Below are 20,937 nucleotides of genomic sequence, written 5' to 3'. Positions count from 1 at the left end.
CCTGAAAATGTTTTTGTTATTGTCAGGTACATTGTTTGTTTCATGTATAATTATTTTTATACATGTATAAGATTATATAGCATTACTGGTTATATATTTTGTACAGTGTGTATTATACCCCTGTCTCTGGTCGATGTCACGGGGTGTTTATGGTGTTTTAATGTCACTAGTCTGTGAAGGTCCTGAAAATGTTTTTGTTATTGTCAAAATACTGCAAATAAACAGCTGTTATCAACAATTTCAACGACTCGGTAAGATTAGTAAAAAAAATCTCAGTGCAGAAGGGTTAAGACTCTCACTCTCACCACCCTTATTCCAACACTGCCACCTGTGGTATGTGTAGAGTCATCGCAGATGTTGCATACTTTCAGCATCCCAATTGGAATAGCCTATATTACATCATAATAAATTTAGTATGTAGATTTACAGATGGTATTCAAACGCTCTGTTCTAAAAAAAAAAGTCACAAATAACCAATTTAGGAATGATTAGGACTAGGGATGCACTGATCCGATACTGATATCGGATATCGGATATCAGTCCAATAGTGACTCAAATAGCTGAATCGGTATCAGTAAGAATAGCGCCGATCTATGGGACCGATATAGCCTGTTCAGTTCAGTTATATTCTCCGTACACGCTATCATTTTTGTAACATTTTCTAAATGTTCTACGTCCACACCAAAATACTGAAAGCCCTAGTGTTTGCTGTCACGCCATTGCGAATTTGTCCCACCAGCTAGTTGTTTGGCCAGGTCGAGTCTAAAATCGTAGCTCCATTTAGGGTTTGAACCGCTTTTGTGGTTGTTTTCCATCTCTTACTGACAGCAAATATAGAGTTCGCCCTCTACGTTGGAGAAGTTCATGTGCATTGTACAGAATGATGATCTGTAATTGAAGACAAATTAGCAAATATATATATGCATTTATTTGTTACATTTTGTTTTACAAAGTCAGGAAAGTAATGTTTAAGACAAGCCTTATGTTGCCTTACGCATAAAAGAATGATCCCAGTCTCTTCCACACAGTGAGGAATACAGCTTATTAATTAAACACTGTTATCAGATCGGTACTCGGTATCGGTATCAGTATCGGTATTGGGACTGAAAACATCGGATCAGTACGTCCCTAATTAGGGCTTTTTTCTACATTTATGTGATGATTAAACACCCAAGCTAAATATAGTAGTCTGTGGCAATACACAGGGTGTCCATGTCTAAGGTCATACAGTCTACACTATGTCGGTATGAGCACCTTGCTACAACTACACAGCATTTAATGCAAAAGTAATCATCCAACTCATACCACAGAAATAATGCCCAATCCTATCATTCTCAAAAATCACAACCACAAAGTCAACTACCACAGAGCCCCAACTCTGGTAGGCTTCAGATCACAATTATCACAAATATCAAGGTCCCACTAAATGCTGTGTACTTGGATGATCTTCAGCAAAGACACAAATGGACAAAGATGAAGATGACTTTTTGAGGCCTGTGCAGAAATGAGTGATCCACAACACATATAGAATGTATTTATGACATGGTATTCCAATCATTTTATTTTTCATCAATCCTGTGCATTTTTGTTACTAACTGTATTTTTGTGTACTTGATGCATATTCAGCTTCTCTCGATATTTGTCCTGTGATACTTATTGAATGATTACGAAAGTTGTGAAAAGTTGGAATGTCACCACTGCCCCTCAATATCCTCCTCTTTAGTTGTGGTGGCCAACGGACTAAAGCAATCAATGGGCAAAGACTGAAAACAAACATAGTTCCTAGACTCTGGGCTACACGATGGGGTGGCCATGTGCTGTCCATGGTGCTGGAGAAAGAGGAAAACCTGTATTTTCACCAGAAGTCAGAGTACGTCCCTGATGGCTTGTACCAGTGTATGATGGGATACTTGTACCACACGACAACTCCAGAGAGGTTGACAGAAACCGTGAACTGGGTGCTGTGTGTCTACAAAGATACAGTTTCCATATGTGGGAGAAAACCAGAAAAGTAAATCCCCCACGCAAAGAGGAGCCGCGAGCAGGACTCAAAGCCTGAGCCTGTTTCTTGTGAGGTGTCAGTGTTAACTGCTACACTACTGTGCTGCAGTGAAAGAGTGAACAGGGCAGCAGTAGCAGTCATGTTCCACAGAGGTCGTATCAACAAGTGAAGGGGAAGTGCGTGAGGTGGCAGCTTAAAGCAGCAGAATAAACGTTGTCTTTCAGGCCTGGACAGTGAGTGAATCTCAGACTTACAGTTCCCCCTACAGGTCATGCAATAGTACAACTGCCCATAGGTTTTGAATCACAGCTACTGAGAAGTTTTTTACTTTCAAAATGCAACCAGTGGTTTATTGAGCACAAACCTCTTATTTGCAGCAGGGCTGTCTGATGTAAATGGAACCAAAAAACAAACAAGCAAACAAAAAAAAATAATCAACTGATTTTATCCATCCATTGTCATTGTCAGATACATAGCAGAAATGACACCTTATTGGTGCCTAGAAGTCTGAAATATTCAGTTAATTTTAGCAACAGGAAATTAAACCAGGAATGGAGTCTCTTGTGTTAATGTAGATTACCATGTTAACCACAGCCTGACTGACTGAATACACAGCACCACACAGTCACGGTCACAGTGAGCTGTCTGTGAACACCTGCCCTGAGCACTCCCATGAGGAGAGATTATGAAAATAACCCTGAGGGAATTCTGAGAGATTTACATTGATAAAAATAGCTCAGGGGTACTGAACCGTGGTACCTCAAACAACTGACGTACTGAAACTGACAGTCAAATCAGTATAAGAGACAGAAAGCCAAAGACACACTCTTGCCTGATATTTTATGATTGCGCAACCAATATTTCCCTAAACAAATGCTGGATCTAAATCAGGAAACAAGTCATCAAAAATTGGAATATGTTCCTCTTTTCAGTTCTGTTTATTTTAATGCATATACAAAATTTGGATTTGTATTTAATTTGGATGATAGTAACTATCATAGTATAATAACATGTTATACTTGGAATATTGCAGAAAGATAAACTCATTTAAACATGTGATCACTATATCAGTTTGTTTTTAGCCAAGGGAAACTGGAGGTCCGAACAGTCTGGTCCCATAAGCCACTGGTTGCTATAGGGATCATGTGACCTCCAGCATCTCCCACAGGTTCCCCAGTAACTGAGTGTAATTCTCACCACCTCTACCATCATGAGGGTCTGGACATAAGATGTAGTGGAACAGAGAAATGTTTACTTTAGTTACCATCATTATCAAATACCAGTCATACCAGTCACATGGTGTTATATATGTCTATACATGTTCTTCAAAATGAGTGTTTGAATACACAGAATCAGGCTAAAGCATATCTATTAATTCCATAAGTTAAAATTTCCATTTAAGATTACAGCCAAGTAATAATATCTCAGTTAATGTTGGTTATAGTTCGAAACATTCTAGAGCAAGTTTTAGTTTGAAACACCAACTCTACATCTGGATTTTTGCAAACATGATAGCATAGTTTGATCTCATTTGTGCATGCAGTTTAAATATGTTTTTGCTGCCCTCACTTTACTCTGCTGAGTGTGAGGCTAATTGTAAGATATTTAAATGTCAGTTTGTCTTAGAGTAGAGAGACATAACTTGCATACTGTTTCATGTCTCCAGCCCTTAAAGACTGTCCTCAAAGAATCTGTGGACACATAACTCAAAACCAGCCAGAGCTCCTCTACATCAACCTGTACAGAATGATATCATTTTTTCATATTTGGGCTCTTATGGCCATTTGGACAAAATGTGAGCAGAGTTTGATTTGTGAATTCTTCATTACAGATCCACTTTTCTTAATTCAGTTCTTTCTTTGAACTGTTCCTTTTTTTTGCCCCAGGGTAAAAATGTACCACGGTGGTAAAACACTGTATGTGTGGTCTTCTTCTCTTCTGGGGATTCACTGGGGATCATCACAGTGGATCAGTCTCCTCGTGTCATATCTGTTAACCCTGGGGACACAGTGACAATTCTCTGTCGAGCCTCACAAGTTATAAATGATGATATGGAGCGGTACCAGCAGAAACCAGGACAACCTCCAAAACTCCTTATATACGACAGTAACACACGATTCTCTGGGACCCCGAGTCGTTTCAGCGGCTCATGGACAGGAGCTGATCACACCTTCACCATCAGTGGAGTCCAGATAGAGGATGAAGCTGAGTATCACTGTGGGCACAGTGAAGAGCTTCCACTCACACAGTAGAATATCGCCCTTCAAAAACCTCTCTGTTTCTGCTATGTCGGCTTGACTGATTGCTGTAGTTTGTTTGTGAGAAGACTTCAGCTTCAGCTCAGTTCAGCCTCCTGTGATAGACTCACATTTGCTCTACATCTCCACCACAATGTCACAAATCACAGTGACTTTACAGTAACTCCATAATATTCATACACTAGTCATGGATTATACAGGGAACTGGTTTTCACACAACATATTCTACCCCAACATTGGTTAAAATTCCAGTCATGTGTGTTCAACAGCAACAGTGTCAAACATCTGTAACCAAAGCAATAGTGTCAAATAAATAACCATAGCAATAGTCAAACATCTGTATCCATGGCAATAGTGTCACACATCTATAACCATAGCAATATGGTCAAACTTCTATAACAGTAACAAAAAAGACACTCAGATCCCCATATCAGACAAATGTGATGGTTTACATGAAAAATACTTGCAGTTTGTAAAAACTGAATGTGAACAGACAAATGGTTAAAGTTAGAGGTGAGAGTCTGAGTTTGAGATAGTATCTGTAACCTTATGCGGCCTTGTTAGCACCATTTCATATGAATTATTCACATTTTTCTGTGATTTCATACAAATATTTATGAGACCAGAGGGCATCATCATGAAAGATGTGATCAGTGGATGGGAATAGGTTTACCTCTTATCAAGAAAAACATAGAGAATTTCATTAACTCGTTAATCTGATTTATCTCATTCGTATGTAATCACATATTGCATGTAATTAACATGACCACATGGTTGAAAACTGAGTCCAATAAACATTGCAGATTATAGCTTACTAATGGCTTAAACCTCACAGTCAGGACAGATCATAACTTTAGTCATTGCAGGGTGCACAGATACATGTAATTAAATGTTTAATATGTTTTGAACAAAATATTAGTCATGAGAGTACAGTAGTAACCAGCCACCACTTTTCTGACTTGCAGTCCCTCAGAGCAATTATTTCTGTATAAAGATGAGCAGCATTAGACAGGTGAAAATGATTATTGGTGTGGAGAGAAGGCAGAGAGATAAGCGTTTACATATGATATCATTTCCGTTCCTCTTAATGCTCTGCTCAGCACATGGAGCTTTACCAGTTTAAACCTGGACATGATAGTACCTATACAGCATCAGGTGTTCCTGAGAGCTTCAGTGGTTCATTGAGTGGTGTGCTGACCACTTTCACCATCAGTGGAGTCCAGATAGAGGATAAAGGTGAATATTACTGCCAACAGAGTGAAGAGTATCCAATCACACAGTGAAATATCGCCGTACAAAAACCTCTGTGGTTTTCTAAGGTCCAGTAATCAGTTGAGTTTGTTCATGAGAAAATGTTGCTGCTTGTCAGTGGTTCAAATTCCTCATATACACAGATGTGTGACTGTTAAATGTATACCACTATGTGAAATTAAGATCACTTTATAGCATCAGTTATACGCTGTTGCTTGAAAAACTACACTGTGTATTTAATCTGTATCACAGTTACTATCTTCAACTTTAAAATCAACACAAAAAAAAAAAAAACTGTCCGTCACACATGGGTAATTTCTATTCATTTCTATGCTGTGAGTGTCCTTACACCCACATCATCAGTAACTGAGATTCCATCTGTTTTTATACCCTCATCCGCAGCAGTAGTAAGAACCTTTATTGTATGAATTAATAACCTAAAACATTCCTATTCTGTGTGTTTTCTCACAACAATGTCCAATCATTATGAGATACATGATAAGGTGATGACAGTTGTTATACGTGGATACACTAGAGCTTAAGATTGCAGTGTAACTGACCCTGCTTCATTGTTCTTACAGAATTACAGTTGCTTTCATAGCATCCCAACTAGTAACACTGGTTCATCCCCTGCTTTGGGCCGTAGCTTCTTCTCTCACGCGTTGGTAAGCCCTGTTAGTTAGCTGACTCTGTCTGTAGTTCACTATTTTACTTCTTCCACTTATATCTGGTCTATTACTGAACTTAGTCATGGCGCTTATAGCAAAGCCGGCTCTTCGGTGGCAACATGCTTGGACTTTGTTTTTACCTCCCTGGAGAGACTCTGGCTAATAATGTGTCTTAAATGAATAAATGTTAAAAAAAACAATTAATTAATTAAATGTGGACAATAATACTTCAGAGGAAAATGCAGGGAGACACAAATCATATCTCTAATCCTAGAACAGAGAACAAATAAAATCATTCAGATGATTCTGAAAAAAAAAATTTTACTTTATGTTTAATGTTCCATTCACCATTATGTTTTACCAATTCTGTACTTAATGTCTTGAACAACATAGATTTAAAAACAGAAAGGAAAACCTACCAAAACCAAACTAACAAATGAACATGACTGGGGCTGTACCAGTGGGTCCCAGTTCAGATAGAGACCAGAGTCAACGATTTACATACAGTTTCGTTTCCAGTCCTCTTAAAGCTCTACTCAGCACAGTCCACAACACACATCTCACCTGCTGCATTCACACTCCACCAGGACAACAACATGTTCCCAACATTTCACATCTTTGTCTTTTTCTTCACTCTCTGGAGTAAAGGTGAGTTTACGTTTCAATAAGGCTCTTCTCTATGCAGTTGTGTCCTCAACCTGATGAAGCTTTTATCCTCTCTCTCTCTCTGTCTCTCTCTCTCTCTCCTCAGCTTCACTGGGGATCATCACAGTGGATCAGTCTCCTCCTGTCATCTCTGTTCAGCCTGGGAACACCGTACAGATTCTCTGTCGAGCCTCACGGGATATTGGGAATGATATGGAGCTTTTCCAGTTTAAACCTGGACAGGCACCAAAACTAATCATTCATGATAGTACAGATAGACCATCAAGTGTTCCTGAGCGATTCAGTGGTTCACTGAGTGGTGCACTGACCACTTTCACCATCAGTGGAGTCCAGATAGAGGATGAAGCTGAGTATCATTGTGCTCAGAGTGAAGAGCGTCCAGTCACACAGTGAAATATTGGCATACAAAAACTTCCATGTTTTTCTGAGCTTCAGTAATCAGTTGAGTTTATTCATGTGGAAATGTTACTGCTTGTCAGAAGTTCAACTTCCTGTAACCTACTGTTGCTTGGAAACTGTACTGTATATTTAAGTTATATCACAACTGCTGTTTTAAACTTTGAATACCCCCCCCCCCCCCAAAAAAAAACAAAATAAAACAGGGCATCACTCAACACTAATTTCCTTTCATTTTGATTCAGTGAGTGTCTCTACACCAACATCATCAGTGACTGAGATTCCTTTTCTCTTCATCCCCTGACCCAGAACAAGTTACAATCTTCACTGTACCGCTTCATGACCTCAAACATTCTTTAATGGCCATGTACTCGTGACCACACGCTGTGGCGGATTTAGGTATGGGTGACACGGGCAACAACAACAACGCAAGTCAAAATCATTCATGTGAAACAAATACACATAAACACTGACATTTCAGCAACTCTGTTGTACACTCATCCTCCACTTTTTTATTTTTACAAACACCTACTTTGGATCGATACTCAGAGGCCATGTTATGAGGTATACCTATTTTATATGTACACTACATAGGTGAACAACTACAGACTGCAGCCCAGAGGTTGGTACACACCACCACCTATCCCACTCATCAATGGTCCAGACAACTGTTGACCTGATATTATGATGATGAAGGTGATGCTTTTAAAGATGATAAACAACCCTTTAAATAATTATTGTTCATATCATAAAGTCTAGATGAACAGTTATTAATTAACAAACAACAAAAATTTGGTTGGTCCTGAACAATTCAGTGGGTCACTAATTAGAGCACTGCCTAAGTAAAAGTCTAAATGAACAGTAAAAGATTCAGTTAAATATCAGGGTGTGGTATCTTTTTTGTGTTTGTGTGTACATGTGTACATGTGAATGTATTACAAGCCTGGTTCTTAGCTGGGTCGGACACTCACTTGTGAAAGCTGAGGAGATTTATTGGTATGAGATAAAGATGCACTGTGAAGTGAAAGAGACTGTTGAAAAGGTGAGATAGGGAACGGGCTCTTTTAAGTGAGCATCCAGAGAGCACACACATACCTACATCTACATGTGTTTGTGTGTGTGTGTGTGTGTGTGTGTGTGTATATATACACACCCACACCCACACACTCACTCACTCACACACAAACATACATACATCTATATGCGTGTGTGTGTGTGTGTATATAAAAATTGGCCTTTTTTTTTCTTCTTTGAAGTGATCTTACCATTAACTGTTATGATCATCTGTCCGTCAGATTCCACCCAGGTGGACATCAGACAGTCACCTCCGTATCTGTCCTTGAATTTGAATGAAACACTGACCATACAGTGCTCTGTGTCAACACACATCAACGATGACTTGGGACTCCTCTTCTTTAGACCTGGATCAGCACCGCGGCTAATCATGTACGAGATACATACCAAACAGCTTTCCAGGAACTCGATACAGTGGATCCTGGACTAAGGGTTGCAACGATTTCATCTTTACCATGAGAAATGTGGAATGAGAGGATGAGGGAACATATATCTGTGGAGAATACCATCGGCGGTCATCACAGTGATTTGGAAGTGTACAAAAACATTGACTGAGTTCTGCTGCATTTAGATCCACACAACTGCCAGTATCCAGTGAGGTAAACACTGTGGTTTTTACCTAATTTTTACATGTGCCCTTATGTTCTCATTTCTGTAATCAAATTTATACAGTAAACTTACTGTTAGTGAGTGAAAACTAAAGTCTTCAGTCTTTAGCACAACCACTAGAGGGCGTATATTTAAATTATTTTTTAAGTTCTTAAAATTTATAGTATAAAAATTGCTTTATTTGGGGTCTGTAGTTTTGTAAGTAAGTCCTCAGATATTTTCTTAAATAATTAAGTGGTAGTCTATAAGTTTAGCTGTAGAATATCTCATAGTTCAGCGAGTAAAAACAAGGAGAGGTTTTTGTACAGCGACTATGCCTGTTTGAGTCACTGTGGTACATGTTTGGAGAAGGTACCAAACTCATTGTGAAAAGTAAGTCATCATTCTGAATTTATTAACAGTGTTGGGCTATGTTCCTGATGTGGCACCAAACTAAGAACTGTATTTGAGAACATATATTTTTTTTTCATCTTTATAAGCGAGAGCTAGAGAATGAGACAGAAACAGTGTAGTAATCCCATTTAGAAATGCTGAAGTTTCTTTTGTTGTTTGATCATGTTGTGTGTGTGTTGTTTAGTTAATCAATTAGTTTATGTGTTCAGGGTTATGTATTAAGTCCTTGGCACAACAGAGTGGGGGAGGACAGTTTAGATTTTTTTTTTCTTTGTTTGTTTGTTTTTTTAGTTTTTTACTTCTTACAGACTGAAATTTTTCCTTTAATTTTCAATATAAAACTTTATATAACTTGCTTTATTTTGGTGTGGATTTTTGTAGTCTTCAGATGTTTCCTTAAATGATTACAGTGTGAATTTATATCAGTTTACTTGCAAAATATCTCATAGTTCAGTGAGTGAAAACAAGGAGAGGTTTTTGTACAGTGACCGTGACTGTTTCAGTCAGTGCAGGTCATGTTTGGAGAAGGTACCAAACTCATTGTGAAAAGTAAGTCATTATTGTTGAATCCATTTACAGAAGAGTAAACTTTTTATCATGTTTCCCGCTAATGAAGAACTAAATATTAAACCTTTTCAAAAATGTTGCAATTTTTGGTCATATCCTGGACTGTATGCAGAGAATGTATCAGCCTTACATTTTAGCTTTGAGGTGCAACCAGTAGACACAATGCATTTAACTTTTTTAAATGTTATATCTTTAAAGTTTTTAAAAATTTCATTGGATAAAGCTTGTGTAACTGTGAGATGTATTTTTCTATTTGAGTCCTAAAATGATTCATACAATGATTAGGTGTTTGTTCACATCAGTTCAATTAGACAGAAACTCAACATGTTTTTTCAAAGACAATGATTAGAGAATTTTGTCATATCTGTTGGAATGTTTTCTTTAGTCTTTAATCCCTTAATTTTACACTTAATATTCATTTAGTCATTGAAATGATTGACATGATTAATAAATGTTATTAATAATTGTTATTCCGTCCCTTCAGATTCTGGGCACTACAAATGCTTTCCCAAGATGTTTGGATTTACACTGTATGTTTGGGTGAATTCAATAGATGTAACTGAAAACAGTTCAGGTTTTGATCACGTGATCATTCTGTGAACCTAAATTGTCATTTTTAATTAAACTTATATCATTTTATTGATGTATCAAAATGTCTCCCCTGTTTGGAGTAATGTAAAGTTTGGTTTAGAAGTAACAAAGACTCATATCAGCTTTCCAAACCTGTGCGCTACTGTAACATTTATTGACTGAACTGCTCATTAGACACTGTAAAAACAAAGTTTGCCACATGCTCTGGTGGTGTGATTTAATAATGCATTGATTGTAAAAATCAACAGATTTTAGCTATTCTAGTTTTAAATATATTTTACGGTGCAGTTTCATTTTGTGTGTGCGTGCGCGCGCGTGTGTGTGTACCTGAAAACAGTACAAAATCCATCACACTGAATCATTCAAATAAACTTTATTCTGACCATTTATTCAGTTATAGAACCTGTCATATGACGTTTATTTTCAAATTGTGAAAAAGGGTGTTTAAGTTGCCAGTATAAATACAGAAGTCCAAGAAATATTGCTTGTGATGACAAATTTAAAAACACCCTTCATTTAAAAAAAGAACTCGGTATAGATCTGTGCTGTCAAGATCATGCAACATTTGATTTTCATAGCACCGCTCTACAAAAAGAACATATAACCAATGCACCCTTTCATGCATACCAGTACATTCAGTCTGTCAGATTTTGCTAGCGCTCTCACCTGAGGATATTTCTTTAATTACTTAGCTGTTTAATATTACTCATGATATTGCAGACCAACTTCGTAAAATGTTTTTTTTAAAAAAAAACAAAAACAAAAGCTGCACATCAGAATTATAGAGTTCCAAAACATGGGGTATTGTGACTGTGTCATTCTGTGCTGCTCCTCACTCACCTCAGTCAATACAGTGAGTCTCAAAACAAAACAACAAAAACAAACAAACCAACAAAAAAAACGATCTCACTCTGACTCTGATCGTCACTGCTAGCGTCGTTCGTAAGGAGAGAAATCTATTGGCTGTTGTATTAGTAAGGGTTAGTCATGGCAAATACGTAAGCCACTGGTACCTGAAGTCCTATGTTCATAACATCCCATTTGCCGATGGCTAAAGCACCTAGCACCATTCCAGCTGTGGTCCCTATCGTCCCTAACCACGATGACCATCCAACCGCTACCGACGCGGCCGCCCCCAAAGACACCCCTGCCGCCCCCAGAGCTCCCAGCAGGGCCCCGGCCGTGGCACCGACCCCCACCGCCGAAGACGCAACCTCCACCACAGACAGTATGACCACCGTTACAGCCGCTGACCCCAAAATAACCTTACCCTCTATCTCCCGCCCCAACGGACCACCCACCGTGGCGCCTAACCCCACCTGACACATTTTGGCCACGAAAAATCCGGCGCCCAACGCCTCCAGGGACGACCTGTGGGTCATTCGCACGCTTACGTCCTCTTTGGAGATATTGTGACCTGCCATTCTCATTCGCACCGACATTCCGGCCACTTCCTGTCCCGCGTGCACCGTAAGCACAGCTATGGCGAACGTGGCGAACATGCCCATGATTCCCGTGAAGATCCAAAAATTCAACCGCGCCGACCTCATCAACGTGAAGGAAATAAACAGGACCAGGGCTAACAGGACGACGAAAACAAACCGGTAGTCCCCGAATCCGAACACCCCAAAGCCCGCGGTCACGGTCGCGGTCGCGGTCATTGGGATGCCAGCAAACGCCAAAAATTCCACGTATTTGACAACCACTTTGTTAATGCGCTCTGAGATAGCTCTTTGGTCCATGTCAGCTTGCAGCTTCTCTCTCTGCTGTCTCTCGATCTCCTCTCTTTCTCTCCGCCGGGCCTCCCAGACGGCTCTGCGCTCAGGTCCTTCCCCCTCACCGTTCTTTTTCTCCGTTTCGAGTTCATTAATCCTATGTTCAATCTCTACAGTAACTCTTTCTCTCTGTTCTGTTTCCATAGCCTCTAGTTTCCTGTTTTCTTCCTCTCTGGCTTGGGCGGTTGCTCCCAGAATACCACAGCATTCTTGTTCTCTCTGCATATGTTGTAACATGACGTGCATCAGAGGTTTCAGAGCAGTGAATATCGCCAGAGCCCAAAGAATCCCCACCATTCCGAAGCCGGCGGCGATTTTCTCCATGACGAACCCTAGCGCTGCTCCGGCGGACGTCGCGCTCACGGCTGCGGCCAGTCCGGCCGCTATCGACACCAGTCCCCCGTGGGCTATGGGACCGCCATCACCTTTCCTCATTCCCAGAAAGAGCAGAGCCACTGTGGCCGCGACGGTCACCCCCATTACAGTCACCGTCATGGCTGTGGTCAGCGCTGCTGCCCCCAGTAGTGTTCCCAGGCCTAGTGCACCAACCGTCTTCACTCCCTGTTTGACCGGATTTAGGAGGGTTCCGGAGATCATCTCAGACATGACCTTCTTCAGTGGTCCCTCTGTGGCTCCCAGTGCACACCCTCCCAGTGTTCCCAGTACAAACCCAATAGCAGCCTCCTGCTTAGGGCTCTTGGCCTCTGACATTGACCAAAAAGACAGACAGCACAGAGAGAGAGAGAGAGAGAGAACATTTTAAGTGTGTGCAATGGTTTTCTTTAAACTGCAGGTTTCAGCATTTAGATTTTATTTCCTCTTGTTCTTCATGCATCTCTTTATATTTTAATATTTTTTTCATAATTTTTGTTGTTTGTTAATTAATAACTGGTGTGATTCCATGTCAGTTTAGGCCCAAATTTACAAAAAAAAGGCCAATAAAAGAAACTAATTCAGAGATTTCCATTTGTGGGTGATGAACAAAAGGATGATATAAAGATCAATAACATGCACCAACAATTCTGAACTATAAAACTCAATTCCAATACTCACCGCCTATCCATACCAAAAACTCACTTAAGTGACGGGTTTAAAATTGGCCAAACTCTTAATGAATCACCATTTTAGTTAATAAGCTCATATCTTTTTTTTCCCACTTTCACTAACACTGAAAATTAGCCTAAGAGAACCTTTAGCAAATCCATCTCTAACTCTTCATATGTATCATGTATTATGTTATTTAGGAATTTTGTCAAGAATAAACACGCTACCTTGCCCAAATATAGTCACAAGCTCTTTCAGGATACAACTCTAAAACACTACTGCACATCACCCTTGGAGGCTTTTTCCAGTTAAGGACATTTATCCCATATTTACCATTTAAACATTTTTAAAAAATGGTATTTAGATATGTGTCTTCAAGGCTGGACTCAGCACTGACGGCACTCAGTACAACTGCATGAAACCACCATAACCAGTTTCTGTCTTACACAGATAGGCCTGTGGCAAGTGATTTCAGGAAAACATGGCCATCCGGTTTAACCAGTTGTAGTGATAAGTATCAGTAGCATTCATACAGGTTGTAGCAATGGCTATGAAGAGTGTCCACATGACTCCACGAATCTAACAGTGATACAGGACACAAAAGCTCCATGTGACATCCATCAATATTCACGAAATCCTCAACCTTGCTTCCAAGTGGTTTATAAACCAAACGTACTCAAATGGCATTTTATTTCATGTCATTATGTGCCCATGCTACAATGTTTTCTCAATAAATAACAAACTGAACAAACACTCGTCATTCTGCGATGCATTAAATACGTAAGTATAAAACAGACCCCATTCAACCCGTTTCGCATACAGATTCTCAAACCGTTTTACAGATGTTTGGCAAATCATCCAACGAAACATATTCAACAGCTCGATGTATCTTACTTAGCGATAATGGTGCCATGATAGCTCAAGGTAGGACCGTGTGTTCCAGAGACTCCTTCCTCCTCCTCCTCCTATCTCTCTCTCCCTCCTCAGCAGGCTGAGGCAGCAGCTTTCCCTCTGAGACACCTGTAAGCGTGCGTCTCGTTATGAACGGGAGGACCTGCACACACACACCTCACCTGTTTCTCGACTCTCACTCCCACTCCACACATGGCTTTTTTATCACTGAGATCTCAACGTTACTTAGACGTAGACGTTAAAGTTCCTCGTCTCCATAGGATCTAGCCTACTGTAATTCCTCCAAATGACTGATAGGTCTGGATAACGAATGCACATATTCTGTTCGCCGTGTGTCCCTTTACACAAACGCAAAGACAGTGAACAAAGGTTTAAAAAAAAGTACAGCGTGGTCGTTGAAGATACTGACTTGGTCTTTTCTCCACTGCTACTTTATTTTTGTAGATTTTAAAATGAATGTAGACTGCATCCTTACACGTATCTGGCTTTACATGGCCTAATAAAAATGCAAACTGTACACATCGTGCACTGCAACAAAGACGCAGCGGAGCATAAACGAACACAATAGCTTAAAATAAACAAGAGCTACCAAACATTCTAGTAATGTTAAAATAATAATAAAATAAAACGGATTTGTTGTAGGTAACGGCTAGCTGATTTAACTGGTCGGCTATATTTGAGTCTGAGTCATGTCCTCGAATTCTTTCAACTTAAACCTCTATTGAAATCCCAGTCTCTCTTTGTGGTTATTTCTCTTTGTTCAGTCTGTTTTATGTGATGTGTCTAAGTGTACCTTTATTGTTCGGTGACTGATATGTTTTTGATGGAACAGTTTGATGTCCTGTCGTCCCTTTATGTGGCTACTCTTGGACAGGTCTCCAATAGGACTCGGTGATAAATAATTCTGTTCACCCCATATACTGGCTACTGTCCATTAAGTAACTACACTTGCATTTGATGGGCATTATGTACTTTACGACTCAAAACCAAAGGCTCTCCCATCACAGATGGGTTAGGGCCAAGGAGGGGAGTTTTCCAACCCAATGTGTTCAAAATTCCATACAAAAGATTTTCACCCTGCGTATTCCATGAGAATACAACAGCATTTTGCATATTTGGCGACATACATGACTTTATGTTTTAAAAGAATTCAGTTAAACGTAATGCTATTGCTCAGTCTGGTAAATTCCGTAAAGCAAAGAGTGGGTAGTCCTGTACTGGCAGTCTGAAAAGATTTGAACATCAGTGATTTAGAATACGGGAATGTTCGCACTGTGCGCATAATCATGTGAATGTCATGCGGGACGATGCACCTCACGCGGACATGTTGCCATTCCTGTTGCACGAGACAGAAACTATGGAGATCATATCATATGTTTTATATTTTTAAAGTTTTGTTTCTTGAAAGAGACCACTTAACTTATATATACTCATTCAGTCTGTTTGTCAATGCCTGCTCGTCGTGATCCAAACTCAGGAAATATTAATTATATGACTCATTTTTCTGTAGTTTTTTGTTTTGACCATGGTAGTTGCACGGACATGTTCTTAGGTGCATTAAAAAAATGCAGTGACCTTGCGATATCTGGGCTGCCATTAGTGATTCGTCTAATTTATCTTTACCATGCATTAACAGCCTGCAGTAATAAAGTTCATTCTATCGATTTACTCAATATGGGTATCACGGAACGCTGTATCTGAAAGTAGTTTTGCTACGGATTGTTTTCGAGGTTGCACACGCATTTCCAGAAAGATGGCGGCCTCCGTTGAAGAACCACATGTTACTGTGGAGGCTCAAACTGGTAAATCTCCCATAATAGTGCTTGAATTAAGTGTACCTGTTTTTCTAGAAAGACTCTTCTGCTTATAAAGCGACAGTATTATGGTGTGAATTGTCTCGGCTAAAAGATTTTTATGTTATCATGTAATCTGTTTCGGAGCGTGTAGACTGAGATAGCGTTGTTCAGATTCACATCATTTCGTTTGCTACATTTTTCAGAAATATGGACAATAATATTGAAAATGTCTGAATTGTCATTTAATGTGTCTTTATTGTTTGAACGCACTGAAGTCCAGTGTAAACAATTTAGATCAAAGAAATTGTTGTTTTACATAGCTCTGCAGGAACAAACGGTAGATTCCTTGACTCGCAGCTTCTGTTGTCTGAAACGGGGAGATTCATTTATAATGATGTATTTGTCTCTGTGGAACAGTCCGTTAGATGTTAAAATAGGTTTTTAAATGTCAATGAATGACTGCATAGAAATGACGAGTGGTCACGCATTGATGTAATGCTTTTGGGTATGTAGTGGAAATATTGCTAGTAGACAGTAGCCTTCTTTACCCGAGAAGTTTTAACGTGTACTCACGAGAGATGTAATATTCGCGCAAAATTAATGTAATGATTTCACATTATGTCATCTCAATGACTGTTTATATAAATGTTGTGGATGTAGTGATACTGACTCGTTAGAATGCGTTCCACTGTTCATAGCTGTGGCCGCTATGCTCCCGTCAGTAACGTCGGTGAAAAGCGACTTGTACACCGCTCTGAATTTGTAAAGTGTGCAACAAAACAAGATGTTTGTCATAGTCTGAAATATCCTCGGTGATGTTAAACCTTACATCAGACACATTAACATTCTGGTAGAAGTCTCTTATGAGTGTTAGCAGTATGAAACGACATTGTTTATGCCTGTGTCGAACGTAGCTCTACGGCTCGATATTACTGCATGCAATCGTGTTGTTTATTATCGATCGGTACTGGTGTTATTTTAGATGAAGACGATGGAAGTTCTCACGCGGACAGTGACGTAGCTGAAGCAACGGGTGATGAAGAAAGCGAAGGAGAGCAGGAGGACAGCGGAGTGAGTGATGGAGAAGAAGCAGGGGATGCAGAGGATGAAGAGGAGCAGAATGAAGAAGAAGAGGAAGAAGAGGCGGCCAGTTCCAACGCCGGTTGGGCAGACGCCATGGCCAAAATTCTGCAGAAAAAAACTCCCGACAGTAAACCCAGCATCCTGCTGAAAAACAAAGAGCTGGACAAAATAAGAGAGAAAGAAAGAAAAGAGCAAATGGAGAAGCAGAAACAGGTATTTGTGACTTAGTCTGTTTTGCACTGAAGGAAGCGCAGCTTAAGCGTGCTCGAGCGCCTGTTTCTGATTCTGTGTGTTTTGATTGACAGCTGGATAAAAAGCGGGCTTGGGAGATGATGTGTAGAGTAAAACCAGATGTGGCAAGAGACAGAGAGTATGAGAGGAATTTACAGAGAATAGCTACCAGGTAAGACCGGATTCACACCCATTATTCATTCCATTATTCAGCACTGTTACTGTTATTAAATACTGTGAATATTGTAAATATAGTAATGTAATTTACACTCATTGTTGCCTCTCTTATGGTCCTTATGTATGTATATCATATTAGTTTTGCAATAATACACTTCTGTGCAGGGCAGTGCAACAAAATAACTACACAAAAAAAAGATGACAACAGCCAGTAGCGTAAAACAAATACAGTGGAAGTTGTTGCAGCTTCAAAAGAACTGAGATTCAGCAGATATACAAGTCATATCTCTTAGATGCCACAGGCCAAGATGAATGTCTCTTGTGTAATTTGGACTTTGAGATCGCTCATGAAGAGTAAAGAGAATGATTTCATTTTAAATAATCAAATAAGTTTAAATAAATAATGATGGCGTTTTAGCATTTTTGTTAGCCTCTAGAAAGAAGTGCACTCATTACCTTGCACACTTCCTGGAATAAATTTTTTTTTGTTTGTTTGATCTGTTCACTTTATTTTCAGTTTTGAGTTTTTTGAGCTGTCTTCCTTTATCTTTTTTTTTTTTTTACTGAAGCATGCAATTAAATATTTTCCAATTCCAATCATTTTCTAGCATATTCTCATAGTAAAATTCCCTTTTTTTAATCATTCAGCTTTTGATAAAGAGAAAAGAGTGGGACTATCCATTAGCAGTACTGAGGTATTTTGAAAGAGGATCATGATGTGAGACTTTTGTAAATAATACACTGTCCCTTCATTCTGTAATCATAACTTCACTTTACCTTTGATTTGCCCAAAAATTTCATCAATTTAAACAGTGCCTGTGTGTTATCATAACAAGTCCTTGATCTTACAGACAACTTTTATTAAACCCCTGTTCTTTTTCCAGAGGGGTGGTACAGCTCTTTAACGCCGTGAAGAAACACCAGAAGAACGTGGGTGACATGGTGAAGGAGGCAGGAGGTTCGGAGAGAAAAAAGGCCAAGATCCTCTCCTCCATTTCCAAGAAAGACTTTATCAGCGTTCTGCGCGGAACGGAGAGCGGAGGAGAGGCTGTCGCTAAGGTCGACAAGCCGAAGGTGACCGTCCTCCCCTGCAAACCTCTCCACACCATTCTTTTTCCCGCTCACTGACAACTGTCTGCCTCCCTCATAAGCTCCTCCTACACCGTGTGCTTTAGACAATGTCTTTACAGGAGGTTAGGCAGTGTTTACTAGTACTAAAGGCTAAGGCAACATGAGGACTGGTAACACAGCCTATGTAGAGATTTCCAGGGCATGTGTAATATCAGTGCAAATATTAGTATTGTTCCTCTCCAGCTAAAGCAAGCAATACACTTAGAAGATTCTCTGTGTATGTTTACTTCCATTGGTATTTTAAGGTTTTGGGGGGGGGGGGGGGGGGGGCTTTTTTGGTCTCTTGAAGCTCAATGAAACCTGGAGTATTGATACAAACACATACACGTATATAATGACCATTATAACATAGGGACACATATGAACTGTGTCATTGAGTCTGCATTAACTGTGTCTATTAATGTAAATTTCTATTTTTGTCAGTCTAACTTTTTAACCATGTTTTCCAAATTGACAGACCCTGAAACAAGAAGACGAGAAGCCTGCCTGGAGTGTCCTGAGGGATGACTTTATGATGGGCGCGTCTATGAAAGACTGGGACAAAGAGAGCGACGGAGAGCAGTGAGGAAGGCAAAAGGGCAATGCTGAAAACTACAACAGTGAATCGGACTTTCTCTGTGGAGTGTTTATTTATGAAAGACGCGTGTGAGAATGATCACGTTTTAACAATGCCTTGTACATTATCAGTGTACGTTCCTCTCTTGAAAGAAGAAGACCCTCTTCTGGTAGGGATCTGTGCAAAGACTCCACACTTATTGGTGGAGACTACGTTTCCCTGGGTCCTTTGCGGTAACCTCAGACAGCTGAGACGAAAGGACGTGGAGAAGAGCTATTGTTGCTTAGATTTGAGCTGTTGCCACTCTGTTTATGGAACAATGTTTGTCTTGGATGAACACCGCAAAGTGTTGCTGAATCTCCCTCATAATATTTCTGTAAATAGACTTTTTTCTAACATTAAAATCCATTTAAATAATCCATTAAAAACTCTCTCTGTCTCTTTTTGAATGCCAGCGGTTGAAAAGCATTGAAATACATTTTTAATGAGGTCATCTAGCTGGCTTGGTCGGATTCACAGCTCTGAGGCATTTGATAATTTGATAATTGCTCTGATTTGCTTTAACATGTATTGGCTGGTTACAGGAGCCTCTGTGTCAGGTTTACGGTCACGAACGTGGAACATTACAGAGGACATTATGTGAGGACTGACATAAACGGTTCTCAAACACAAATACCCGAAATCCAAACTGCATCTGATTCTGATATCATTAGAAAAATTCATTGAGGAACCCAGGAAAGATAGGACAAAAGGTATTTGTGAGTGTGTGTATTTTATCCCTATGTGAAAGAAGTTGTTCCACCATGTCCTTGTTACTACATCTCTCCGTTTAACAAATAACCACTAGGTGGCAGTGTTGTCAAGCAACAAAACTCTTAATGCAGCCGTTAGTCCCCAGAGAGTCGTCAAGCTGCAGTTATGGCCTCGTGACCTCTCAAGAAACTGGCCAAGTACATCGTACAGCACCTTAATAATGGTCGTACTCTGTGTATGTGACACACAGGTGAAACATATTAACTATGGAACACTTGTTGACCATAAACAAAGCTGAGTCAATACGATGAATAGGATGTAAGTGGGATTATACGCTGTTCAGAGACCCACTTTATGTTCCTCTACATGCCTCAGTTGCAGGGTTGCCAGGAGGCCTGGAAGTGCTCTGAAAACGACCTTTTGATGGTAGTGGCCATTCTGGACTGGCAGGTTTGCTGACATCTCTCTTTCGTTATCTTTTCCCTTTTCTTATTCACTTTCTCATCTTCTGTCTGGCCCTCCCCTCCAGAGCACACAGTAAATATTTGCCTAGCACCTTACTACCACGAAGAGGAACGTCACTGCGTTTCGGACAAACCTGTCCCAACCACGTAAAACACCCATTCGTCATGGCAACAGCGTGACCTGCCAGTGAGGAATGCCATCCCTGCTCCTGGTCTTTATTGACACATGGCTTTTAGAATGCATCCTCTCTTCAAGAGCCCCCCTCTCTCTCTCTCTCTCTCTCTCTCTTTCCTTCATTGTTCTCTAGCATTCATTCATCCATCCATCTATCCATCCCCTGTGCAGGGGCAAAGAGGTGTTCATTCACACGGGCTCATGCGCTGGGGTCATGATCAAGTGATTGTAAGGAGGGGGGGGGCTGTTTTAAGAGAGAACAGGTGGGAGAGAGTCACACTTTTAAGTGTGTCTCCTCCTCACTAACACTGAAACATTCGGGGGATTTTTTTTGTTGTTTTTATTTTTTTCCTTAGCACCCTTAT

General features: G+C 40.0%; 1 protein-coding gene across 1 annotated transcript; it reads left to right on the top strand.

Annotated features, from left to right (window-relative positions):
- Positions 1 to 15,950: 15,950 nt before the first annotated feature.
- rrp15 (ribosomal RNA processing 15 homolog) lies at positions 15,951 to 19,199 on the top strand. The gene is made up of 5 exons (XM_030784548.1): positions 15,951 to 16,008; positions 16,985 to 17,298; positions 17,391 to 17,488; positions 18,378 to 18,567; positions 19,082 to 19,199. The coding sequence occupies exons 1-5, from the start codon at positions 15,960 to 15,962 to the stop codon at positions 19,187 to 19,189; spliced, it is 759 nt and encodes a 252-aa protein (XP_030640408.1). The 5' UTR covers positions 15,951 to 15,959; the 3' UTR covers positions 19,190 to 19,199.
- Positions 19,200 to 20,937: the final 1,738 nt, after the last annotated feature.

Source organism: Chanos chanos, chromosome 9, assembly GCF_902362185.1.
Source record: "Chanos chanos chromosome 9, fChaCha1.1, whole genome shotgun sequence".
Taxonomy (NCBI): domain Eukaryota; kingdom Metazoa; phylum Chordata; class Actinopteri; order Gonorynchiformes; family Chanidae; genus Chanos; species Chanos chanos.
Note: the sequence above shows the minus strand (reverse complement) of the source record. Positions and strands in the feature narration are given on the sequence as shown.